Below are 27,393 nucleotides of genomic sequence, written 5' to 3'. Positions count from 1 at the left end.
AACCACTTGTTATTCCTCCGATACATTTTCAGATTCGTGGCTGGTGTGATCAACCGTGAGAGGATTCCCACCTTTGAAAGGATGTTGTGGCGGGTGTGCCGTGGCAATGTGTTCCTACGACAGGCAGAAATTGAAAATCCTTTGGAAGATCCAGTGACGGTACAAAGGCTTGTCCGCTTCTTTTTTCTGTATTTTTCAGAAATCATGACCGTATTCCGATAACAAAAAGTTAACCCCTACCCACTGGATAAGGATATAATTGTAAGATTAGTGGGGGTCTGAATACTGGGACACTCAGCATTGATGAGATTCTGTGTCCTCTGTTTGGAATGGCAGTTGGGCATGGGCAGTGCCATGCCATCCATCAATATTGGACTGCTGGAGATAGCGGAGCGCTATACTTGACTGCCTCTTTCAGTTCTATAGACTGAGTAGAGCATGTGGTCCTATTTGTCACCAGAATACACCTTTTAAAGGGAAGCTGTCACCGGGATTTTGTGTATAGAGCTGAGGACATGGGTTGCTAGATGGCCGCTAGCACATCCGCAATACCCAGTCCCCATAGCTCTGTGTGATTTTATTGTGTGAAAAAAACGATTTGATACATATGCAAATTAACCTGAGATGAGTCCTGTCCTTGAGATGAGTCAGGGACAGGACTCATCTCAGGTTAATTTGCATATGTATCAAATCGTGTTTTTACACAACAAAAGCACACAGAGCTATGGGGACTGGGTATTGCGGATGTGCTAGCGGCCATCTAGCAACCCATGTCCTCAGCTCTATACACAAAATCCCGGTGACAGCTTCCCTTTAAAGGCTTTGTACACCTTCGGGGGCAATTTTTTTTATGATTGCATTTCACTCATTTTGGGCTAAAAGAAATTTTTTCAATTAGTCTTTATTGAAAATATTCAGCGGGTCTGTCACAAAGGATTAACTGTTTGCCTAGCTGTGTGAATCATACTTTCAGTTTCACTTTATGCCTGTCATCTAATAAACCTTGTCTCTAAATTACTAAGAGGTCATAAACACTTATTTAAGCCAAAATCTTATCAGTAAGATAAGAATTGAGCTATAATAAGTGTTTGAGGTCAGAGATCAGCGGTAAGGATCCGACAGCTGAGATGCCTGATGGGAAACGCTAAAAATACAGTTTTCTACTAGAGAATCTCAAGGCTATACAGAGAAAGGAGTTCCAAGGACCATAAAAAAATATAAATAAAATTTAGCTCAAAATGAGTGCAATAAAAAATGGCCTCTAAAGGTGTCCATGGGCTTTAAGGCCTAAGACCAAGGCAATTTTCCTTTATTGAAGTAAAGATCTACATTACATGTTCACAATAAGCAGCTGTGTACCTACACCTCCATTCTGTGTAAGATAAAACAGTCCAGACTTCTCATCAGTAAAGAGTATAGATTCTGCATAGGTTGTGATATTTCAGTTTGCCTCTCATGTATCTACCATATTAGGTCAGATTGGCAAAGCTATGACATGGCCCATTCGTGTAGTTTCCTTCTTTCCTCTTACCTTAAATACCCTATGATAGTTTATATAACAGAAATCTGACATTAGTAAATTTTTTGATGACTATTGTACCAGCCTAGTCCTTTGTGTATGGTGGATTCATGGCTTGGCAGCCTTTCTCTTTACATTTCATATTCTGTATTGTACTGCCAAGGAAGTGCCTTCAGAATGAGCTCAGTCCCTACTGATTAACAGATTGACTTCCTTACCCATATCTCAGTATCCACCATACAAACACAGGAAGGTCTCTAGTCTATCTGCACCAAGACAGCTGCGCTAGTATGTCCCCTAGAATTTGCCATGATATGGCCAGTCAATACAACTTTTTCTTAGCTCTGATTTAAAAGCGGAAGTGCAAGTAATGGTCTCACATGTTGACGACATGTTGCCTAGTACATGAAGATTATACTTGTTCTGTACCCCCTCTGCTGGGGAGAGAATAGATACTGTAATATTTGGAGAAAACTTTACATTTGGGCCAAATCGGATGCATTGCAATGTTAGGCCTCATGCACACGACTGTATTTTCAGGCTGTGTCCGATATTATTATTATTTTTTTTTTGTACGGATCGCACACGGACCCATTAATTTCTGTGTGGCCTCAAAAAAGGCAGACAACACATGGATGTCATCTGTGTGCTGTCCACATCTGTGTGGCATCTTTGCAAATTTTAGAACATATCCTATTCTTGTCCTTTCTGCAGATAGCAATAGGCATTTCTACAAAGATGTTGCAGCATGCACACAGCAGTATCCCTATTTTGCGGACCGCAAAATACATTCGGTTGTCTGCATATATTCTTATGGAAAGAAAACTCCATAGGATTTGGTAAAGTGCAGATAGCTTTAAGAAGTGGTTAGATATCTTAAAGGGGCTTTCACATGAATAATGTAATTTTTTTTTTTTTAATCATACCTAATCTAATATATGACGACCTCTTTCTAACAAACCACCCCTGTACCTCACATGGATCCAGAGATCTCCCGTTTATTGCTTCAGTTGTTCTGTGAGATTAATTTCAAGCTGGTCAGCTAAGGGAGAGTGTCCTTTCTCAGGGGTGTGTCCTTTCTGCTGCAGCTGGTGGCAGTTCAAGGATGGAAGTGAACATGTGCTTCTGTCTCAGTGAGCAGGACAGAAAAATTAGAAAAAAGCAAACAGCAGGTGGCGCTGTATAGATGGATTTTATTGAATGACTTGGTATCTATAATACATTTTTAATCACATGCAATTACAAAATTATTCAGAGCCAGGCGCTGGTTTAAAAAAACTATACAATATTTTTCGGTGGGCAAGCCCTTTAATTGTAAAACACAATATGGAGGGTTACTGGTATTAATATACAGTAGATTAGCCAGGAATCTGTCCGATTGCCAGCAGGAGTCAGGAAGGACTCTTTTTACACTTTATGGTGAATTAGGTCCCTGCCATTTAGGGTGGTTTTTGCCTTTCCCTGGATTAGCTTGCGTCGACTATTAACTGTTGAACTTCATGGTCCTCTTTCAACAAACTATTTAACCACCAGCGCACCAGTTTCGCCTCCCAGCCAAACAATCCAAAATACCTTAGCTTCCTGCTTCACTCTATTAGAAGCGGGAGTGGGTGGAGTGGGAGAGATACTTGGATTTGGAGTGGCAAATGGTCTTAGGCCCCTTTCACACGGGCGAGTTTTCCGTGCGGGTGCAACGTGTGAGGTGAACGCATTGCACCCGCGCTGAATCCGGACCTATTCATTTCTATGGGGCTGTGCACATGAGCAGTGATTTTCACGCATCACTTGTGCGTTGCGTGAAGATCGCAGCAAGCTCTATTTTGTGCGTTTTTCACGCAACGCAGGCCCCATAGAAGTGAATGGACTGCGTGAAAATCGCAAGCAAGTGCGGATGTGGTGCGATTTTTCACGCACGGTTGCTAGGAGACTATCGGGATGGGGACCCAATCATTATTATTTTCCCTTATAACATGGTTATAAGGGAAAATAATAGCATTCTGAATACAGAATGCATAGTACAATAGTGCTGGAGGGATTAAAAATAAAATAAAAATTGAACTCCCCTTTAATCACTTGATCAAGCAGCACGGCTTTTCTTCTGTCTTCTTCTTTGCTGTGTACAGGAAAAGGACCTTTGATGACATCACTGCGATCATCACATGGCCCGTCACATGATCCACCGCCATGGTAAAAAAAAGACCATGTGATGGACCATGTGATGTCATCAAAGGTCCTATTCCTCAAAGAAGACCGAATTGATGCCGGCTGCACGAACAAGTGGATTAAGGTGAGTTAAATTTTTTATTTTTTTAACCCCTTCACCTCTTTTGTACTATGCATTCTGTATTCAGAATGCTATTATTTTCCCTTTATAACCATGTTATAAGGGGAAATAATACAATCTACACAACTATGAACCCAAACCTGAACTTCTGTGAAGCAAAACGCATTGCACCCGTGCGATTAAAACAGAATAACGGAACGAAATCGCAGTCAAAACTGACTGCACTTGGGTACCTACTCGCGCTGGTTTGCCGCAACGCATCCGGACACACTTGTGTGAAAGAGGCCTTAGTGTTTCAAATGTATTGAAAGATTCTCATAGACACACATTGGTTGAACCTGCTGTTTTCATCATGACCCGACCAATCATCTAATGTTTATAAGGTTGTCAGGGGATAGACGGGTCGGGCATGCTGCAATTCAGTATTCCCAAATTTTTTTGTTCCTAAGGGAATTAAACCACCACGCAGAGAAAACGCATGCACACTTGATCTGTGTATAGAGGGTTGAAAGGCATATTTGATTATCAACAACTATCTTAGGTGTGTTTCTTTAGAAAAGCTTAGAATAAACTAACTAGCTATATACCCACCGGACATAAGAATTGGGAGAAATCATAAAGAATTTGTAGAGCTGTGGTAAAGATTGCATTTAGCTTGTTATCTTAGGCTACTTTCACACTCGCGTTTTGGCTTTCTGTTTGTGAGAGCCGTCATGGGCTGTCACAAACGGTTCAAAACGAATCAGTTTTGCCCTAATCACAAAAAGGTTGTAAAATCCAGCTTCCCATAAAAAAGATGATCTTTATTCACTTGCAATAAAATACAGACATCAAACACAATACAGTCTACATGTTTCGGACCTCTGCATAACTGTCCATCATGATGTCATGATGAAGGACCGCTATGCAGAGGTCTGAAACGCGTAGACTGTATTATGTTTGTCTGGATTTTATCGCAAGTGAATAAAGATCATCTTTTTTATGGGAAGCTGGATTTTACAACCTTTTTGTAATCTTCTGTTCGGCTGTGTCCAGGTCTTTTCCGTGCTTCCCGGAGAGACTACACAGGTGAGCGCTGCAGTTTTGCTTTATCACGAAAAGTTTTGCCCTAATGCATTCTGAATGGAAAAGGATCTGCTCAGAATGCATCAGTTTGCCTCCGTTCTGTCTCCATTCCGCTCTGGAGATGGACACCAAAATGCTGCCTGCAGTGTTTTGCTGTCCGCTTGACGAAACTGAGCCAAACGGATCCGTCCTGGCACACAATGTAAGTCAGTGGGGACGGATTTCTCTGACACAATCTGGTACAATATAAAATGGATCCGTCTCCCATTGACTTTCAGTGGAGTTCATGACGGATCCGTCTTGGCTATGTTACAGATAATACAAACGAATCTGTTCATGACGGATGCATGCGGTTGTATTATTGTAACGGATCCGTTTTACCGTAGCTGACGGTTGAATATATATATATAGGCTATGGACACATTAGGGGGCATTGTTTCATTGTATTATGCTTATACTACATTTGGCCAAAACGTATTTTTTCATTCGGTCTTTATTACAAAGTCTCAACCACTTGTCCTCTGTAGCCTTCAAATGTCATTGACTATACAGACTGTTCTTTCTGCATCTAATTGGAATCTGTTAGATCTGCTCTGACTACTAGATCTGTAGCCCTGATCTTTTCCCTACTGACAGCTTATAAACACTTATTTAATATGAACTCTTACGGGTTTGATTGTAATTTAGCTTAAATGAGTGTTTACGAGTTATCAGGAAAGTAGATCAGAGGGTTACAGATTGAGCCGTCAGCAGTGAAATCCTAAAGGCTACAGATGACAAACAGTTGAAAATTTTTACTAAAGACCAAGAGCAGAAATGCTTTTTACCCCAAATAAGTACAATGCTAAAAATCTTGACCCAAAGGTGCCTATATAGCTATTAATGTAGAGAGGAGGATAAGGCACCTCAATCAGCAGCTTATTTCTTGAGGAAGAGATCAGGTCTGTTGAAATCCTTCTTTAAAGGGAATCTGTCACCCCGATTTATACTATTATCTACAGTAATACATGCATAGTACAGCAAATATGGAGTCCAGATCACTATTTTTTCTTTTCCTACTGCCCCTCGTTTCTCCGCTGTCAGCACTCAGAGCTGCATTGAAATACATTGTCAGGACTGCTCTGCATGCACACAGGAGTCCCCTGCATTATGTTAGCACCGCACAGCAGTCCTGACTGTGTACTTCACACAGCTTTAAACCCTGACAGCAGGGAACCGAGGGCTGTAGAGAAATAAAAAAAAAATGTGATGTAGACTCCTTATCTGCAGTACTATTCATGTATTACTACTGATAATAATCCAAAATTGGGGCGACAGATTCCCTTTAATCCAGTGTCTGCCCTTAAAGAGCAGTTTTGATTTACCGTACTTTTGACTGTAGTATGCTCACTATTAAAGCTGTTAACCTCTTTCTCTGGCAAGAAAGACAAATGTTTTGTGCATGAGTCATTATAATTTGACTGTTTATCTGCAGAGAACATTTGACGGGCAGTGCCCGAAAGCCAGTGCCAAATTAAAGCTCTCTATTCCAAGCATTGGACATTCTGCCACTGAAGATAAGGTGGCCAGTGGCAGTATGCCAAGGTACCTTGCTTAGCTAACATATGCAGCATGCTGATTTTACCTAACGGTCTCCGTTTAGGTCAGTGTGGGGAGTAGTCCGATCTGGCAATGCTATTCAGGCCAGCTAACAGAATACAATAGAAGTTTTGCTGAATATCCTAGTACAGATGTTGAAATGGATGGATTAAAGAATCCTTTAGAAATTCTTACCAAGGATATGTATACTGATTGTTAGGGCTCATGCACATGACCGTATGTATTTTGCGGTCCGCAAAACACGAATCCGCAAAAAATACAGATGACAACCTTTTTTTTTTTTTTTTTGCGGTTTCTTTGTAACAATGCCTATTCTTGTCTTCAAAATGGACAAGAATAGGACGTAATATATTTTTTGATGGGCTACGGAACGGACATATGGATGTGGACAGCACACGGTGTCTGCATTTTTTGCTGACCCATTGAAATGAATAGGTCCAAATTCTATCCGCAAAAAAAAACTGAACGGACACGGAAACAAAATATGTTTGTGAGCATGAGATGATAATCAAAATGTGAGCCCAGTACATAGTGTTTACGTGATTATTTGCTACTTCAGCTGCAGAAGGTCTTAAAGGGTTATCTGGGATTTTCATATTGATGTACTATCGTAGGGATAGGGCATCAATATAAGATCAGCGGGGGGCCGAATCCCGGGACCCCTGCTCATTAGCTGTGCTCACTGTAACAAAAGTGATTGCCACGGCCTCCTCACAATTCACCAAGCACAGTCCCATCTAGTGTATAGTGCATGTGCTTGGTATTGCAGCTCGGCTCTATTCACTTGAGGCCATGTGGCCGATGTATGGTGATGTCGCTGTCCGAGGAAGAGGCCTAGGTGCTTCCAGAGTGCATAGGACTGATTTATGCAGCTGATCGGTCAGTGTGCCGGACTCCCACCGATTCTGATGACCTATCCTTAGGATGGGTCATCAATATGAAATTCCCGGATAACCTCTTTAAAAGGGTTCTCTGGTCATATAATGAAATGTTATATCTGCCTAGTGTACCCCAAACGCTGAATAGTTTTCCCATATGCCTGTTTTACATGTTAGCACTTTCCCAGAACTGTCAGCACTTGCCAAACTGTTCCCTCTACAGTACTCATGCTCCCTACACCCCCCTCCACTGTGGGGTAAAAAGCATAAATAAATTAAGTAGAAAAGAGGGACTGGATAGCCGTACTGCTGGAAAGAAGACCCTGAGGTAATATCATTGTGATTGACTTGATGAAGGAACCAATGCAGTCCTGAGACTCATTGTCATAGACCAATAAAGCTACCAGTATCTACCTCTGTTCGCGGTCTTCTCTCCAGCAGCCCCCCTTTTCTACTCACTATCATTCTCTTCAGTACGAGCAATGCTGCACCTACCAGCTCCATCCACTACACAGTAGACACATCTGGGTAGTTCTAGTGCTGACTTCCAAATGTGGAGCTACAAGATGGTAGCTGATACATGGGAGTGAGAGGGGGGCCATTCCCCCGCCCATCTGACATTGCGGGCCTAGACTGAGAATAGGCGATTAGTATCAAAATCCTGCAAAACCCTTTTAATGGTGGTTTTTGGGTGATGACCTATTCTCAGTATCCTCATGATCTGAACGGCAAGGTGAGACTTGTATCAGGAAGATTCAGTCATTGCTAGTAACTGCTTTCTTGTTACAGGCCCCCTTATTAAAAGCCACGCTTGGTATTTATTGGCTGTGTCTTGTCTTAAGTTTTCCTATGCATTAACTGATGTGATTGCACTTCACAGGGTGACAGTGTTCACAAGTCTGTATTCATCATATTCTTTCAAGGAGACCAGTTGAAGAACAGAGTGAAGAAGATTTGTGAAGGGTATGAGAGAATTGTTGATTAAAAATAAACTTTCCTGGTGGTACACATTTATTTTATGATTTAATGATGTTTACAATGCTAGATGGATGTGAAGGGGTTATCCAATTCTTTGAAACTGATGACCTATACTCTGGATAAGTCATCATTATCTGATTGGTGGGGTCCAACAGCCGGGACCTCTGCCGATCAGCAGTTTGAGAAGGCCCCAGCCCTCTTGTGCCTCGGCCTTTTTGTTACTTACCCTAGGCCCGTGACGTCACGTGGCATAGGGACAGGTCAGCTCCATTTACCTGCAGCATTTTTAAATAAAACAGTCTTAACAATGACTCATTGTATGTCAAAGCAGAGAGCCGTTGAAAATCCAACCCAGCCTGTCTGCATGGATGGCCATTCATCAAATTGCATTTGGCTGCACTTTCCTCTGTAGATAATAGAAGGGGATTTCAGAAGCTAGCTGATCACCAGGCCACCTTCTGTCGCTGCATCCTCTGTACGCTGCTTGCTCTGTTTGCTTTACTGATCATATACATATCTTCCAATTTATAAGTGATTTTTCTTTTTGCAACACAGGTTTCGAGCTTCTCTTTACCCTTGTCCAGAAACACCCCAGGAACGCAAGGAGATGGCTGCTGGAGTAAACACAAGAATAGATGATTTGCAGATGGTAAAACTTTAGAGGATGGCTGTCCTTGTCTGTATTGGGATATGTATACAAGCATCTCCTACATAAGAAATAATTACATGTTTTTAGAGTCTTTGAGTAACCCATTACAACCCAGTCAGTAGTATCAACGTTCTGACCTTTGCTACAGTTCTGTTACAGTGTTGTACCTATAGATGCCATTGGTAACAGATAGAGATGTATACATGGACAAACACATACAGGGGGAGAACCTGAGATGCTTCTGAATAAATTAGGCACATCTTTTCCCTTCAGTGCGCCAGAAACTTAAATGTATGCCAGCTAGGAACTGGTGCAGACTTAAGCTGTAACTTACGCCATTTTCTGGCATAAGCCATAGTAAATCTGGCGGACCGCACTAAGCTCTACCACCCCTTTTTCTTGCCACTTTTATAAAGAGGCGAGGAGCTTAAAAAGTCACAAATCGTGTTACAAATATGTTGTGCACTTTTTTACACCACAGTAGTGACGTAAAAGCATTAGTAAATGTCCCCCACAGGGTTTAGTTAGCTAAGGCTACTTTCACACTAGCGTTTCTATTTCCCGGTATTGAGATCCGTCATAGGGTCTCAATACCAGAAGAAAAAAAACCGCTTCCGTTTTGTCCTTATTTATTGTCAATGGGGACAAAACGGAATGCTCCAAAATGCAATCCATTCTTTTTGGTTGCGTTCCCATACCAGAGAACAAACTGCAGCAAGCTGCAGTTTTCTTTCCGTCATTGGATGCGGAGCAAGACTGATCCGTCATGACCCACAATGCAAGTCAAATGGGGACTGATCCGTTTAAGGCCTCATGCAGATGAACGTATTCTCTTTCCGTGTTCGTTCAGTTTATTTTTTTGCGGACCGTATACGGATTAATTCATTTCATTGGGTCTGCAAAAAAAACTGAAGTTTCTCAGTGTGCAAAATAGAACATGTCCTATTATTGTCTGCATTACGGACAAGGATAGTACTGTTCTATTAGGGGCCAGCTGTTCCGTTCCGCAAAAATACAGAGCGCACAAAGACGTCATCCGTATTTTTTGCGGACTGCAAAATACATACGGTTGTGTTCATGAGGCCTAACTCTAACACTATCTGACACAAGAGAAAACGGATCCATCCCCCATTGACTTTTAATGGAGTTCATGATGACGGATCCGTCTTGGCTATGTTAAAGATAATACAACCGGATCCGTTCATAAAGGATGCAGATGGTTGTATTATCGGTAACCGAAGTGTTTTTGCTGAACCCTGCCGGATCCAGCAAAAACGCAAGTGTGAAAGTAGTCTAAGAACAACTCTAAACGGACATTACCAAAACTTTTATGAAAAATCCAATCCATCATTGTAACTTGCTTAATTTTAGGTTCTTAACCAAACCGAGGACCATCGTCAGCGTGTTCTTCAAGCTGCTGCTAAAACAATCCGAGTCTGGTTTATTAAAGTCAGAAAAATGAAGGCCATTTACCATACTCTTAACCTGTGCAACATTGATGTCACCCAAAAGTGTCTGATTGCAGAAGTTTGGTGCCCAGTTGCTGATCTGGACTCCATCCAGTTTGCTCTAAGGAGAGGCACAGTGAGTAACTTTCTCTGTTTTTAATATTGGCATGGATGGATGGATAGTTAAACGGACATTGCATTAAGACTAAATTACAATGACTCTTGTCGAAGACCTGTGTGTACATTTAGATCTTTATAAATCTGTCTTTTTTTCCAGGAGCATAGCGGATCTACTGTCCCTTCCATCCTCAACAGGATGCAAACCAACCAAACCCCACCAACTTACAACAAGACCAACAAGTTCACATATGGTTTCCAGAATCTTGTCGATGCCTATGGCATTGGCAGTTACCGGGAAATAAATCCAGGTATTCCCAGGCACCCGCTGTATAAAAATGTTATACTGGAATCTGCTGTAAAAATGTGTATTAATGTTATGCATTTAAGAGATGACTGACCAGTGGATATTTTTTATTTTTTTTTGTTTGTTTTTATAGCCCCATATACAATTATCACCTTCCCTTTCCTATTTGCTGTTATGTTTGGTGACTTTGGCCATGGAATCCTGATGACACTGTTTGCAGTTTGGATGGTCGTAAGAGAAAGTCGAATTTTGTCACAAAAAGTTGATAATGAGGTATGCAGCCTGCTATCACATTGTGTATATATATATTGTAATAGCTTTAAAGGGACACTAAACCCTGTGAAAACATAAATATCGCAAATACATTTAATGCTTGGTGCACACAGCTATGTCTACAAGGTGTTTCCCATACTGCTGCCATAAGCAATTTAAGGCCTCATGCACACGACCGTTGTGTGTTTTGCTGTCCGCAAACCGCGCATCCGCAAAAAACGGATGGCATCCGTGTGCCTTCCGCATTTTGCCTACAACAAAACGCGGACAAGAATGGGAAAGGTTTATATATTTTTTCGGGCCACGGCCCCATTGAAGTGAATGGGTCCGCATCCGAGCCACCAAAACTGCAGCTCGGATGCGGACAAAAACAACGGTCGTGTGCATAAGGCCTTACAGACCTCTTGCAGACGAAGAACTTTCTCCACCTACTCCACTCCATCTTCGGCTACAGAACAGCTATGTGGATGAACTTAAATACATACATACATACATACTCAACAGGAAGTTCAGAAGAGGGGCAAGGCTTAAGCATCTGGCATTTTATTTTTGGCAGGGCTCTGAGGATGAGATGGAGGGTATACCCAATGCTTGGGGATACACGTGTGTGTGTGTGTGTGTGTGTGTGTGTGTATATATATATATATATATATATATTAGAATAATACCCACCCACCAACCCAATCCCACCCCTCTCTCGAAAGCAGAAGGGAATAAAAAAAATCAGAGGGGAAAAAAAATAATTTCAACCGTTAAACTTCTCCATAAATATTTTCCATTTACTCCATAAACTTAGAAAAAATGCATTTTATTTGTTTTAATGTAACCAGCTTTCTCAATGCTGCTATAAAGGTTCATCATATTCCTCTACTCCCACAGTGGGCACATCTGTCCTCATCCATCTTCTGGCCACTAATAAGTGAGCCAAGAAGAAGGATTTGTACATCATAGACTGATTCACTTTCGATAAATTATGCGGAGTCTCACCCAGCACACAAATAAAGAAAGATCGAGAGAGGTAATCGAAGACCAAAAATATCACCAATCATGTCAATAAGACCCTGCCAAAATGGTTGTATTTTAAGGCATTGCCACCACATATGGATTATATCCGCTTTAGAGTTTTCACATCTTGGACATACCGCCGCCATACCAGTTTAAAACTTTTGGAGCCAAGTAGGAGTCACATATAAACAATGCAAGATCATAAATTGAGTAACTCTATGCGCTGGATGCCTCAAAAATCTACTCCTTTGCCAATACCGCCTCCATTGATCCTAAGTTATTGGGCCCAAGTCCTTTTCCCATGCTGACTTACTAGTGCATTTTTCCTCCCCATCTATAACTACTATTATTTTTTTTTTATATATAGTATTGACACCACTCTACAATTACCCCTCCACTCCAAAATAAGATCCAATATATCATGTGTACACATGTGTCCTATCCTTATTTTCCTTAAAAATTTGCAAGAGTTGTAAGTAACGAAGAAACACACTCTGCCTATCATCCCCCAAATTCCCGAATAATTATTCTTTTGACTTCAATACCCCGTCCTTAACATATTGTGATAAATACAAAAAACCTCTTAGTGTCCAATATTTGGCCTCTTCAACAAAAGTCATTCGTTTAAAACCCCCGCAACCCAAATAGTGTTTAAGCATGCCCCAAGAACCCACCAGAGATTTAACCAATGGAAACTTGTATGCTCTTTTGTTGTCTAATTGCCCTGATTCAAAAAGTGCAAAGATGTTTGGCAGTGAACCTACACTATTGTTCACTAAGTACTTTAAGAAATCCACTTGCTCCCATTCAGAGCTGGTGCAAGGATTTTTGCCAACACAAGCGAAGCTACATTTTGGCGTCCACCCCAACCCCCCCCCCCCCCCCCCCCCCTCCCTCGCAGCTCACCTGGTCCCGGTCCCATCTGCAGCAGCTGGCTTCTCCTCTGCGTGGTCCTGGTATCTTCTCTCTGCTTCAGACGATCGCTGGTTTGAGGACCGTATTTTTCGCCCTCTAAGGCGCACTTGCCCTTAAGACGCACCTAGATTTTAGAGGAGGATAATAAGAAAAAAATATTTTCCTTTACACCTCAGGTCAGACCAGCAATCAGACCCCCGATGTTAATCAGACCTCAGCTCACAGCCCCAATCAGACTCCCAAAGGTAATCGGACCTTGAGATCAAACCCCCAATGCCTCAGATCAGCCCGCCATGTCAGCCATCAGCCCCCATGTCGGCCATCATCCTCCCTATCTATAACTACTATTATTACATTTCTCCCCTCCATGGCACATCACCCCCTCCTTTTTACATCACTCCCATGACCCCTATTGTGTCACATTTCTCCCCCCCTTCCATGGCACACCATCCCTCCCCTTCCCCCCCACGGCGCTCACCTACCACTCCAGTCGGCAGACTGGCTGTGTGTGAGTCACAGCATGAGTCACCACCAGCTCCCTCCAGTCCCTGCTGCTGCCCGCCGCCACGAGCCACGCCAGTCACACCCCCTGACCCCGTGACTAGCTGTGCTCACTCACGTGCTGGTCTGTGAGTGAGCTGCCGCTGGGGCTGCACGCACTGCCGCTGTGCAGGCTGGGGTGGGTGCCCAGCGGCGCTGCGGTGAAGTGAATAGATTTTTTTTTTTTTAAAGTTCATTTTTTTCCGCCCACCCCTTCTCTGCGTCGGGTGCGCCCTAAGGCAGCCGCTTGGTCTGCCTTATGGTAGCGCCGGGCCTGCTCCCATTTTATTATCATTGCAGTGTTAGAGGCTAGATAATAGAGCTTCATATCTAGAACTTCCAGGCCTCTATAATCGTAAGCCTTGGTAAACAAACTAATTTTTTTTCTAACTCTCTTACCTGCCCACAATAGCGCATTAAACAGTTTTTCAATTTCCTAAAAAAAAAAAAATTATATATAGGGAAAAAAAACACTGGCGGCACCACCCTCAGATAGTACAGGGAAAAGACGGGTGCAAAATCCAAGTATGGTAACAGGTGCTTACCCACTTATAAAAATAAAAAAATATATATATGAGAGTTTCTGATAACCTACAATAAGTGGGGAAGTAAAACCATTTAAATCCTATCCTATCTGCTTTATTTATAGGTAATTTGTTCCAAATCTTAATCCTATCCTTAATCTTTCGAGGACAAAATTCAATTCTATAAATCTAGAAGGGTCCTTTGCTATTTCTAACCCCAAGTATTTGAAATGATCATGGTACCCCAGATTGGTTAACCTTTTATCCATTACCTCAATCCTCTCACACAGCGGAAACAGTATTGATTTACTCCAATTAATAGTTATACCGGAAAAATTACCGAATTCATCCATCAATGCCATAACGTGATTTAAAGCCCCATTAGCATCACCAAGAAAAAAGATCTGCGTATAATGATATTTTATCCTCACTGCCCCTCACTCCAAATCCCTGAATATCTGGATCTTGTCTAATCCTAATTGCCAATGGCTCCACCACTAAGGCAAAAAGTAAAGGTGAGAGGGGACAACCCTGCCTCATGCCCCTCTCAATACAAAAATTCTCATTATAGATAATCTTCACCCACTTAATAAACTCAGAACAAAAATAACCCAGCGTTTCCCACAAATACCCCCATCCCACACTGTCAAAGGCCTTTGTCGCATCTAGGGACAGAATAGAGCAACCTTCAACATCATCCTTACCCACCTATTGAATATTGGCGAATATTCTGAAGAGATTTAAAGAGGTAGATCTTCCCGGAATAAATCCATTTTGATCCTCATGCACCAGTCTCTTTGCCAAGATTCTAGCCAGAATCTTACAATCATTGTTCATTAATGATATTGGACGTACGAACCCGGATCCAAACCATCCTTCCCATCCTTAGGAATTAGGATAATCGTTGCTTCCCCCATTGAAGTAGGTAAGCTCGAATAAGAGAAAACTTCCAATAATCTGCTCACCCAAAACTCTCTCTTTTATATAGTTCTATAGGCAAACCATCAGACCCTGCTGCCTTACCAAATGGAAATTCCTCTATTGCTGATATCACCTCGTTCAATGAAATGAGCCTATCTAGGGCTTCCCGCTGGTCTTGGAACCTTAGTACCCCTTCAAAAACAATTCAATCTATTATAATCAATTTGAATATGTGTGTAATACAAATCTTTGTAATACTCTCTAAATACATCCAATATCTTGTCTGGAACATTATATACTATCCCACCTTTATCTCTTATTGCCACACTATTTGCCACTTTTCCATCTTACTAATAATCCTTGACAAGAATTTCCCAGGCCTGCCCCCCCTCCCAAAATCTTCTAGACTTGATGAATAAGTCAGTATTCTGTGCTTTTTCTCTAAAATAATTCTCCTAATTATTAGATGCCACCAGCCACGCTTCCCTTGACTCTGCCGTATTATGAATTATCATTTTTCCTCCAGATTTCCCAATATTAACTTCAAATCATCTTCCTTCCTAAACTTTTTCTTTTAACTCTATAATCTTTTTATTTAGCAGTCCTCTCATGTAAGCCTTGGCAGCATCCCAGGCCACATTTACCTCAGCAGATTCTTTATTTAACTCAAAGAAAAAGGTCACCTCAGTTTCAAGATTAACTTCCTGTCCCATTAGGTTAAGCCAAATAGGAGTAACCGCGTAGAGTTTACCAATACCATTCCCAGCTTCCAACCTTGTACCCACCTTTTATTAGCACTGGGGAGTGGTCTGAGATACACCTTGGGTCATACGAGACCACCACTCTGAAGTGTCAACTGATTTTCAAATACCAAATCAATCCTGGAAAAGGAGTCATAAGTTTTGCTATAGCACAAATATTGTTTCACCAGTGGGTTGTGAGTCCTCCAAATATCTCACCAATCAAACTCTTGGGTTAGTTTCATTAATGATGTAGGCCCAGCCTTTTTTGACTTGTCTTTTTTGGTTAACCTATCCGGATCCTCATTCATTGTGCAGTTGAAATCGCCCAGCAATAGCATTGGACAGGTATTCTTATCCTGTAAGAACTTGTAAAATTTTAGCAACACCTCATGAAGTGGTGGGATAATAAATCCCTGCAACTACCCACCTTAACTCCCTCGAAGGATCCATGCAGAAAGACATACTGCCCCTTTGCATTGATCCTCCGTGAGATAATTGAGCATGGAATATCTTTGTGAATCAGAATACTAACCCCCACTGTAAACCGAGTGAAATTGATAGGCTATCCACTTCCTTTTAAAAAGACTCAATTTGTCTTTTAACATATGAGTCTCCGTTAAGCATACTATAGCTGGCAGATATCTGAAGATTACACTAAACACAGCAAAGTTCTTCATTCTCTTCCCCAATCCTCCTTCATTCCAGGATAAAACTTTCATCACTGAAAACTTTTTGTTTTATCATTATCCTTTGTATAATAACAGAAGAGAAAAAAATAATAATAATTTCCCCCATTCCCTCCTGCTCTCGCCCACCCCACGTCCTCTGGTGTGTTGCTCCTGCGTGGAGGCTTCACATCCTACTCTTGGTTCGATGTCCACCTCCCATCCCCATCCCTATCCCCTTGTCTTCCAAATTCAATAACCTGCGTAGCTTTGATTTACTACCGTACCTCATATCAAATCATAAGCCTACAGATTCTTGCCATTTGTTCACATCCTGAGACGAGGAAAAAAAATCTAGTCTGATCTTTATATACAATTCTGAGTTTAGCAGGATACAGAAGAGAGTAAGCTATATCCGCCTGGCGGAGTCTGCGTTTAACATCAACATATTTCTATCTCTCTTTTTGTGTTGTAAGGGAATAGTTTGGATAAACTGACACTTTTGATCCATGTATTTCCACTGAGTCAAGTGATCTTATTTTGCCCATAACGACCTCTTTATCCTTGAACGGACAGATTTTTGCTATTATTGTTCTAGGATAATTACCTACTACCTTTCTCGTTGGTATCCTATGTGCTCTCACAACTACAGGTCCTTCTAAAAGAATTAGCATATTGTGATAAAGTTCATTATTTTCTGTAATGTACTGATAAACATTAGACTTTCATATATTTTAGATTCATTACACACCAACTGAAGTAGTTCAAGCCTTTTATTGTTTTGATATTGATGATTTTGGCATACAGCTCATGAAAACCCAAAATTCCTATCTAAAAAAATTAGCATATCATGAAAAGGTTCTCTAAACGAGCTATTAACCTAATCACCTGAATCAACTAATTAACTCTAAACACCTGCAAAAGATTCCTGAGGCTTTTAAAAACTCCCAGCCTGGTTCATTACTCAAAACCACAATCATGGGTAAGACTGCCGACCTGACTGCTGTCCAGAAGGCCATCATTGACACCCTCAAGCAAGAGGGTAAGACACAGAAAGAAATTTCTGAACGAATAGGCTGTTCCCAGAGTGCTGTATCAAGGCACCTCAGTGGGAAGTCTGTGGGAAGGAAAAAGTGTGGCAGAAAACGCTGGACAACGAGAAGAGGTGACCGGACCCTGAGGAAGATTGTGGAGAAGGACCGATTCCAGACCTTGGGGGACCTGCGGAAGCAGTGGACTGAGTCTGGAGTAGAAACATCCAGAGCCACCGTGTACAGGCATGTGCAGGAAATGGGCTACAGGTGCCGCATTCCCCAGATCAAGCCACTTTTGAACCAGAAACAGCGGCAGAAGCGCCTGACCTGGGCTACAGAGAAGCAGCACTGGACTGTTGCATGTCATTCGGAAATCAAGGTGCCAGAGTCTGGAGGAAGACTGGGGAGAGGGAAATGCCAAAATGCCTGAAGTCTAGTGTCAAGTATCCACAGTCAGTGATGGTCTGGGGTGCCATGTCTGCTGCTGGTGTTGGTCCACTGTGTTTTATCAAGGGCAGGGTCAATGCAGCTAGCTATCAGGAGATTTTGGAGCACTTCATGCACTGCTCTGCTGAAAAGCTTTATGGAGATGAAGATTTCATTTTTCAGCACGACCTGGCACCTGCTCACAGTGCCAAAACCACTGGTAAATGGTTTACTGACCATGGTATTACTGTGCTCAATTGGCCTGCCAACTCTCCTGACCTGAACCCCATAGAGAATCTGTGGGATATTGGGAAGAGAAAGTTGAAAGACGCATGACCCAACACTCTGGATGAGCTTAAGGCCGCTATCAAAGCATCCTGGGCCTCCATAACACCTCAGCAGTGCCACAGGCTGATTGCCTCCATGCCACACCGCATTGAAGCAGTCATTTCTGCAAAAGGATTCCCAACCAAGTATTGAGTGCAGAACTGAACATAATTATTTGAAGGTTAACTTTTTTTGTATTAAAAACACTTTTCTTTTATTGGTCGGATGAAATATGCTAATTTTTTTAGATAGGAAATTTGGGTTTTCATGAGCTGTATGCCAAAATCATCAATATTAAAACAAAAAAAAATTGAACTACTTCAGTTGGTGTGTAATGAATCTAAAATATATGAAAGTCTAATGTTTATCAGTACATTACAGAAAATAATGAACTTTATCACAATATGCTAATTTTTTGAGAAGGACCTGTATAAATAAGTTGGAGAGATTTTCCCCACCAACCAATTCAGTAATCCATTTTTGAATATATTGTGCACAGTTGGCACCCTCCATTTTTTCAGGTATACCTATAAATCTGATATTTGCTCTCCTGTCCCCATCTTCCAGCTCTGTGATTTTCTTGCTAAGGGCCACATTTTCCCATTTCAAGCTCTTAAGATCTTATCCTTTGTTCTGCACAACTAAATCTTTCACTAACCCTCCTGCAATAATATCTAATCAACTGTACTTCAGTTTTTAATTCTCCCATTTGTTTCGTTATCATCTCCAACACGGAGTTAGATTTCGACACTGCTGACATAATGTCAGATAGAGTGGGAGAATTTGTAGTGTCGGTTGGAGTTGATAAAGCCCCCTCAAAACCTTCCATATCCTCACCACTCCCCACCAGCTTTTGAGAGTTGGATTTATTCTGCCCCTTATTAACTACAGTAGATGGAGCTTGGAGAAATCTGTCCATTCTTCCTTCCCGATCACCTTTTATTTTCACCACCTGCTGTCTAGGAGAGGCATACACCCCAGACCTCCTCTGCTCCACCCCTTTCTCCTATCATCCTCCTTTTTTAACCATTATTTCTCTCAAAATATTACCTCCCTCCACAGCACAACAAGGGGTTATACGCAAATAGGTCTCTCTTAATCAGTAATTAATTTTAGTCCAGTTCAGTCCGGGGGGGGGAACCACTTTCTTTCACCCAGGCGAACATCCTCATCCAAGGAACAGTTCCATCCTTCTCCGCCTCAGTAGAAGAAAATTCCCCCACTGTCCTCCCACTTGTAGTTTCTCCTCTCCTTACCACCTCGTAACCGCCAGCCGCTGTTCCCCACGAGGTGGCGGCTAAAAAACGGGCCATCAAAGGCGCAAATATAGGTGGAACGTAGACTGCAGAGAGGCCAAGATGTCCAGAGCAGGAACGCTCATCCAAACCAGGGGACACCACAGGTTGAAACACGTGGGTGGCAGGCACGCAAGCATCAGCAGGTCCATTCAGACGAGCTTACTCATCGCGGGGCAGGGAAGAGAGGTGGAACTTAAGCCGGACGTGCTCCAGCGTCCACGTCATGCCAGCGCGCCGACCTCACGCACATACCTATGTTTCAAGACCTGGCAGTGCCAATGTAAAAGTACAGACAGAATAAAAGTTAAATATAAATTTAAATACCCATGTATATTTAACTTTTATTCTGTCTGTACTTTTACATTGGCACTGTCAGGTCTTGAAACCAGGACTTTCTGTATTGCAGGTAAACACTATAAGTATTGAGGTACAGAGCCCAATGCTATTGAAAGGAGGAATGAGCTGTCAGATTTTATTATTTACACTAGAAACTTGCAGAAATTACAGTTCAAATCTGCACCAGCTCATAGCTTGTCTAGATTTAGATATTTGGTGCACGGACTACCGGAAGATGTGCCAAATTTAACAAGAGACCTCTGCCTCTTAATACATTTAATACATTTGACACACCTTACTTTAATGGTCTTGTGCCAAGACTGGTGTACAAAAGGTCTGCCCATATGTGTTTTAGGGTCTGCTGAGAATGGCTAGTGGTCTATATATATATATATAAAGCAAGAGTAAAGATGGACAGCACAGCTCATGTCCGAAACAGGCCCAATTCCTTATACACGTGTCGCACAGTATCGCGGTGCTCTAGCCTTCAGAGTAATGTAGATAGTTCTTATATATGCAAAGAAGTAAAGCAGGCGGCACTCACTACTGAAAATAGAAGTCCTTTATTCCACGATGGACAACACTGACATAAGGCTGGGGCAGACAGCTCACACACATGTGAAAGTAGCGACTGCCGTTTCGCGCTCATGCGCTTCCTCGGGCCACAGTCATCACGCACATACGTGCTGTATTTATGCATCACCACACAGGGTCGCCATAGAAAACTCTGGCGCCACCCCCGTAATGACTAACTATTAAAACAACATTAAAACAGGTAACCACATTTAAAGATTAGTAATAGTTGTATATTACAAAAACACACAAATCATTTTTATCATTTAAGCCCAAAGGGCCCATAGCTCTGGGCTGTATAATCCACCTAGCCTCTCTTTGTAGCAATAAATGATGTCTATTGCCACCTTGTGGTGTGTTCAAGACTACCTCGATTCCTGGAAAATTTAGGGATCCTGAATCTCCACCATGTTTATCCCTTATACGTTCAATCAATCTAGGGCAACTATTCCCTGACTTAATTGAGTTGTTCTCTGAACCTCTCTTACATATATCTTATTGTTTTTCCAATGTAGAATCGTCCACACTGACATTTCGCCAAATATACTGCAAATGTACTCCTACACGTGATGAAGCTGGTCACTTTATGTTGAATCCCTCCAAAATTAAAAAGTTTGCTTTGAGGGTTATACCTACAGAACGAACAATTTCCACACCTGAAGTTACCTTTAGGCCTCCTATCCTGCAACCAGTTCTTACTCCTTCCTTCTACATAGCATCTTCTCACTAACCTATCCCTAATAGTATGGCTCCTCTAGAATGTGATTAGGGGTTTATTCTCAACAGCATCTAATATACCACCGTCACTTTTTAAGATGTCCCAATTATTTTGTATTGCCCTCCGTATGTTATCTGCCATGTGGCTATACTTAAATGAAAATGTGAATCTTTTCTGATTATTGTTAAAATTCTTTTTATTACTGCTTTTATTCCCTGTCAACAATTTACATTGAGAGAAGTTATCCACCTTTTTCATGGCAGTTAAAAGTGCCTTTTCAGGATAACACCTCTCGAGGAGACGTGTATTTTTATTTTTTATTTTTATTCTAGGGCTTGTATCTGATAACTTTCCTCAGTACTGTTGATCCTCTTTAATCGAACAAACTGTCCATTAAGGGACAGATTTTTTTAAATTTTGGGGATGAAAGCTGTCGTAGTGCAACAAGGAGTTGGTCGCCTGCTCTATATTATTGCAGGAGAACATAAGTATAGTTAAACATATGGCATTTTAGATAACTCATTTCAAATGTCTTGGTTTCAATTTGAAAAAAAGGACTCCTTTGTTGTAAGCCCGTGAAATACAAGTACATATTACAGATCATTGTAACAGTCATCTTATTTCTTTACAGCTCTTCACCATGGTGTTTAGTGGCCGATACATCATTCTTCTGATGGGCCTTTTCTCTGTCTACACTGGCCTTATCTACAATGATTGCTTTTCTAAGGCTCTCAACATGTTTGGTTCTTCCTGGAGTGTTAGACCAATGTTTACCAGCACAAAGGCCAACTGGACGTGAGTATCACAGGAAGTCTGTATGTTTATGTGATCAAATTCCTTTATGCTTTAAAGCACATTTCCACCACTGTCTGCATCCATGTATGTGCTGTCGGTGTAATTCAAAAGATTCCAGGTCTCACAGGAACACACAGCATTATAAATCAGTATAATGCTGTGCGATCCTGTTAGAGGAGCAGAGTTCAGAACAGGAACTTAGACGCGGTGAGTTTTTTTGCATTGAACTATCTCGTTTGTATCTGGCCTTTTATAGGTGAACCTTTTTTCTAAACGTATAGCTCCAGTGCTGCTGGAGCATTACTTCTGTCCTGACTTGAAGAATCTCTTAGCACTTTATTTCTTTTTGTGTTTGTAGAGAAGAACTGCTTAAGAATGCGCAGGTGCTGCAGCTGGATCCAGATGTCACTGGAGTGTTCAATGGACCTTATCCATTTGGGATTGATCCAGTAAATGAATAATTGTTATATTAAAAGATTACATATGTTTTGTAGGATTTGGAATGGTTACTGTTAACATTTTTATTTCTTCGTAATAGATTTGGAGCATTGCAACTAACAAGCTGACTTTCCTGAATTCCTTCAAGATGAAAATGTCAGTTGTGCTTGGCATCATTCATATGATGTTTGGGGTCTCGCTTAGTCTATTTAACCACATGTAAGTAAATATATTTAAGAGGATGTCTCATTTCATCCAACCTTGTCTATTTGCCCTATTATATTATAGGCAAAGACACAAAAAGTTGCCATTATAAAAATGTCTCTTTTTGTGACAAAAACAAGATCTCATGTGCTATTTTTGTTTGTTTTCTAGATATTTCAAGAAGCCTTTGAACATTTACCTTGGATTTATACCAGAAATGATCTTTATGTCAACTCTATTTGGATACTTGGTCATTCTTATACTTTACAAGTGGTGCACCTATGATGCTGCCACCTCAAAGAGCGCACCAAGCCTCCTCATTCACTTCATTAACATGTTCATGTTCAACTACAGTGACCCATCTTTTCCTATGCTTTATACTGGACAGGTAGGAACAATGCAGTGGATATGGGGATATAGATTCAGTGCTTCTTTCCAACCAGTTACAACTTTTTGGGAAATGATAAGCAAATAGCACACTTTTTGGCCCATAATTAATTTACATAAGTGCTGCTGTAAAAAAGGAGGCCTTTTTTTTTTGTCTTAATCCCTAACAACCTGTTTAACACTGAGATTGGCAAGATGTACTCCTTTACTATATTTTCTAGTTTAGCATCAATTAGATTAGTTTGGAAATTATTAGTGGGCACACTTAGTACCAGCTTTAGCACTTTACAGACATGAGCTGACTTCTAGATGCTCATAAATATAGATACGTTGATACACATTAATAACGTTTGGTGTATGGATTTTTCCATATCCCTAACATGTAACGCATAGGGATAGAATAAGTATAGTTGATCAATGGGATGTCCACCTATCACTAAAACTAAGGGCCTGCAAGATATCGTGAGTAACAGGAAAACACTGCCTCATCTCCATTCAGATTTGCACTTATCCTTATGAACTTGTATCTTCCAGAAAGGACTGCAGTGTTTCCTGGTTGTATGTGCCATACTCTGTGTGCCTTGGATGCTGGTTCTTAAACCTTTCATGCTTCGCCACCAGTACCTCAGGAGGAAGCACTTGGTGAGTGCCTGACACAAGTAAATCCATTGTTTGCCCTGCCTATACCTTACCACTGCTCTGTCACATGGGGGTCTGCTGATTTGCAACAATGGAGTGACTCTGCAAGTGGCAAGGACTCCTGTCTTTCAACGTGTATACATGCACTGACACATCTGGCACCTAACGTAATTCATGCCATGCCATGTACCGACTGGTAATGGTCATGGGAGATGTTTCCTTTTAACCTAAATATGAAAAATGATGTTCATTATGTGTGCTCCTCTGTGATTTGGTTGAGTGTTTATAATTTAGAAATGCGTGCCTGCATGTATACAAAGCTTTCGTTCTTACTACTTATGAGTTTAAAACAGAGGTTATATTTTATAAATTATGTTTGGGTGGTAAAGTCATTGCTGCCTTGTTATTATTATACTGGGTTTGTTGACTCTTTGCAACTTTGATCGTGACACGCCACCAAAGATTACAATGCAGTGCAGTCTGGTTCGCAAAAAGTGCAAGTGAACAGGGTTGATGGGTGACCCGCAAGTTAGGCTGGGTTCACACCTGAGAGCTTTACAGCGCGTTCAAACGCGCTGTAAAACGCTCAACACATGAAAACCAATGCTTCCCTATGGCCCTGGTTCACACTTGAGCGTTTTACAGCGCGTTTGAACGCGCTAAAAAACGCCCTACGCTCAAAAAAGTTCTTGAGCTTTTTTGGGGCATTTTGTCGCGCATTCCCGTACATAGACTTTCGGGAACGCGCGACAATGGGCGTTCGCTTGTCTCTGTATGCGTGATTGTAAACGCCGGTACAATCGCGCATACAGAGCGCTCCTTTCAGAACGCTCAGGTGTGAACCCAGCGTCACTGAAACATAGACTGTGTCGGCATATAAGAACCATTTGGCCCATCTAGTCTGCCCAATATACTGAATACTATGGATAGCCCCTGGCCCTATCTTATATGAAGGATGGCCTTATGCCTATCCCATGCATGCTTAAACTTCTTCACTGTATTTGCAGCTACCACTTCTGCAGGAAGGCTATTCCATGCATCCACTACTCTCTCAGTAAAGTAATACTTTCTGATATTACTTTTTAACCTTTGCCCCTCTAATTTAAAACTGTGTCCTCTTGTAGCAGTTTTTCTTCTTTTAAATATTCTCTCCTCTTTTACCATGCTAGTTCCCTTTATGTATTTAAAAGTTTCTATCATATCCCCTATGTCTCGTCTTTCTTCCAAGCTATACATGTTAAGGTCCTTTAATCTTTCCTGGTAAGTTTTGTCCTGCAATCCATGTACTAGTTTAGTAGCTCTTCTCTGAACTCTCTCCAAAGTATCAATATCCTTCTGGAGATATGGTCTCCAGTACTGAGCACAATACTCCAAATGAGGTCTCACTAGTGCTCTGTAGAGCAGCATGAGCACCTCCCTCTTTCTACTGGTAATGCCTCTCCCTATACACCCAAGCATTCTGCTAGCATTTCCTGCTGCTCTATGACATTGTCTGCCTACCTTTAAGTATTCTAAAATAATGATCCCTAAATCCCCTTCATTAGATACTGAGGTTAGGACTGTATCACTGATTTTATACTCTGCTCTTGGGTTTTTACGCCCCAGGTGCATTATCTTGCACTTATCAACATTAAATTTTAGTTGCCAGATTTTTGACCATTCCTCTAGTTTTCCTAAATCCTTTTCCATTTGGTGTATCCCTCCAGGAACATCAACCCTGTTACAAATCTTTGTTTAACCCTTTCATGACCAAGGGTCATTGATGCCCCAGTGTCCAGGTCAAAATTTACAAATCTAACATGCGTCACTTTATGTGGTAATAGCTTTGGAACGCTTTTACTTATCCAAGCCATTCTGAGATTGTTTTCTCATGACACATTGTACTTCATGATAGTCATATATTTGAGTCAATATATTTCACCTTTATTTATGAAAAAATCCCAAATTTACCAAAAAGTTTTAAAAATTCACAATTTTCAAAATTTCAATTTCTCTGCTTCTAAAACAGAAAGTGATACCTAATACAATATTTATTACTTAACATTCCCCATATGTCTACTTTATGTTGGCATCATTTTGGAAATGTAATTTTATTTTTTTAGGACGTTAGAAGGCTTAGAAGTTTAGAAGTAATTCTTACAATTTTTAAGAAAATTTCCAAAACCCACTTTTAAAGGACCAGTTCAGGTCTGAAGTCCCTTTGTGGGGCTTACATAGTGGAAACCCCCATAAATGACCCCATTGTAGAAACTACACCCCTCAAGTTACTCGAAACTGATTTTACAAACTTTGCTAACCCTTTAGGCGTTCCACAAGAATTAAAGGAAAATGGAGATTAAATTTCTAAATTTCACTTTTTTGGCAGATTTTCCATTTTATAATTTTTTTTTCTTTAACACATTGAGAGTTAACAGCCAAACAAAACTCAATATTTATTATCCTGATTCCGCGGTTTCCATAAACACCCCACATGTGGTCGTAAACTGTTGTACGGGCACACGGCAGGGCGCAGAAGGAAATAAATGCCATACGGTTTTTGGAAGGCAGATTGTGCTAGATTGGTTTTCTGAACGCCATATGTTTTTATTTTTCTGCCGATCATCTTGTGCAGGGGCTCGTTTTTTGCAGTAAGTGTTGAGGTTTTTATTGGTACCATTTTTGGGTACATAGGATTTTTTGATCATTAATTATTACACTTTATGGGGCAAGGTGACCCAAAAATTGGCTGTTTTGGAACAGTTTTCATTTATTTATTTTTACAGCGTTCATCTGAGGAGTTAGGTCATGTGATAGTTTTATAGAGAAGATCGTTACGGACGTGGCAATACCTAATATGTATACTTTCTCGCCCATTTTCCTTGGGGGACACAGACCTTGGGTATAGCTCAGCTCCCTAGGAGGCGTGACACTAAGTAAAACTGTTAAGCCCCTCCTCCATCAGCTATACCCTCAGCCTGGAGATAGAGGCTACCAGTTTTAGCTTAGTGTCCAAGGAGGCAAGACACTCCCTGCTACTGCAGGGCTGTTTTCTCCTTGTTATTTTTACTTTTTCTTCTAATTTTGTTATTTTATTTTTTCCTAGGGATACCAGAGACGCATTGACCTCTCTGCTCTCCCGGGGTTGAGCTGCGCCAGTGCCAACTTATCTGCACTGCTGCCTCCCCCACAGAAGCAATAGGAGGATCTGGGCAGCAATGGCTCCCCTACATCCCGCCAGCTAGGGGGTCGCCCGCACGCCAAGCCCCTCTTCCAGCTTCCTGCCACTGCGGTGCCAGTGGCTGAAGGGGCGACCCTGCTGGAAAGGACTGAGGGTGAAGACGTCGGACGGTGAGATGGCTATTCCAGCCCATACCCCGTCCCTATCTGCAGCATCTACCCCTCTGGGTAAGGGGGGCACCCGTGGTCGCTCATTCTGAGCGCTCATCTGCAGGACAATGCAGCACAGCAGCATCCTCAGCACCCCCACGCCGTTCCCCCCCACGCTGCTATCTTTCTCCCCCCCCCTCCCCCTCATTCAGGGCTGACTCCATTTTTCTCTTCTCTCTCTCCCCCTTCCCGCCGAGAACGGGGGGCGGGGCTTAGCGGTCCCGGTAGGGGGCGGGGCTTACGCGCGCGTCATTTTGGGGGCGGAGCTACGTTCACAGGAGACATTTCAAGCGCTGGAGGGGGCGGAGCTTGTTCCCCGTGCTTTCTGCTGCGGTTTCCCGCGCTTCCTCACTCCTGACAGGAAGCTGGGACACGGTGGGGGACTCTAACCTCCTGTGTACATCGCTCGGCTTCTGTGGGCG

General features: G+C 41.7%; 1 protein-coding gene across 6 annotated transcripts in view; it reads left to right on the top strand.

Moving 5' to 3' along the window:
* Nucleotides 1-27,393, top strand: part of ATP6V0A1 (ATPase H+ transporting V0 subunit a1) — a 112,900-nt gene that overhangs the window by 53,541 nt on the left and 31,966 nt on the right. For all 6 annotated transcript variants that reach the window (XM_044296853.1, XM_044296849.1, XM_044296852.1 and 3 more), the window contains exons 7-17: nt 33-159; nt 8,226-8,308; nt 8,879-8,972; nt 10,344-10,556; nt 10,698-10,848; nt 10,978-11,117; nt 21,774-21,937; nt 22,296-22,386; nt 22,476-22,594; nt 22,751-22,967; nt 23,501-23,608. In XM_044296853.1, the coding sequence (XP_044152788.1) occupies nt 33-159; nt 8,226-8,308; nt 8,879-8,972; nt 10,344-10,556; nt 10,698-10,848; nt 10,978-11,117; nt 21,774-21,937; nt 22,296-22,386; nt 22,476-22,594; nt 22,751-22,967; nt 23,501-23,608 (1,507 nt within the window). The remainder of the gene's footprint in view (nt 1-32; nt 160-8,225; nt 8,309-8,878; nt 8,973-10,343; nt 10,557-10,697; nt 10,849-10,977; nt 11,118-21,773; nt 21,938-22,295; nt 22,387-22,475; nt 22,595-22,750; nt 22,968-23,500; nt 23,609-27,393) is intronic.

The sequence above is a fragment of the Bufo gargarizans genome, chromosome 6, assembly GCF_014858855.1.
Source record: "Bufo gargarizans isolate SCDJY-AF-19 chromosome 6, ASM1485885v1, whole genome shotgun sequence".
NCBI lineage: Eukaryota > Metazoa > Chordata > Amphibia > Anura > Bufonidae > Bufo > Bufo gargarizans.
Note: the sequence above shows the minus strand (reverse complement) of the source record. Positions and strands in the feature narration are given on the sequence as shown.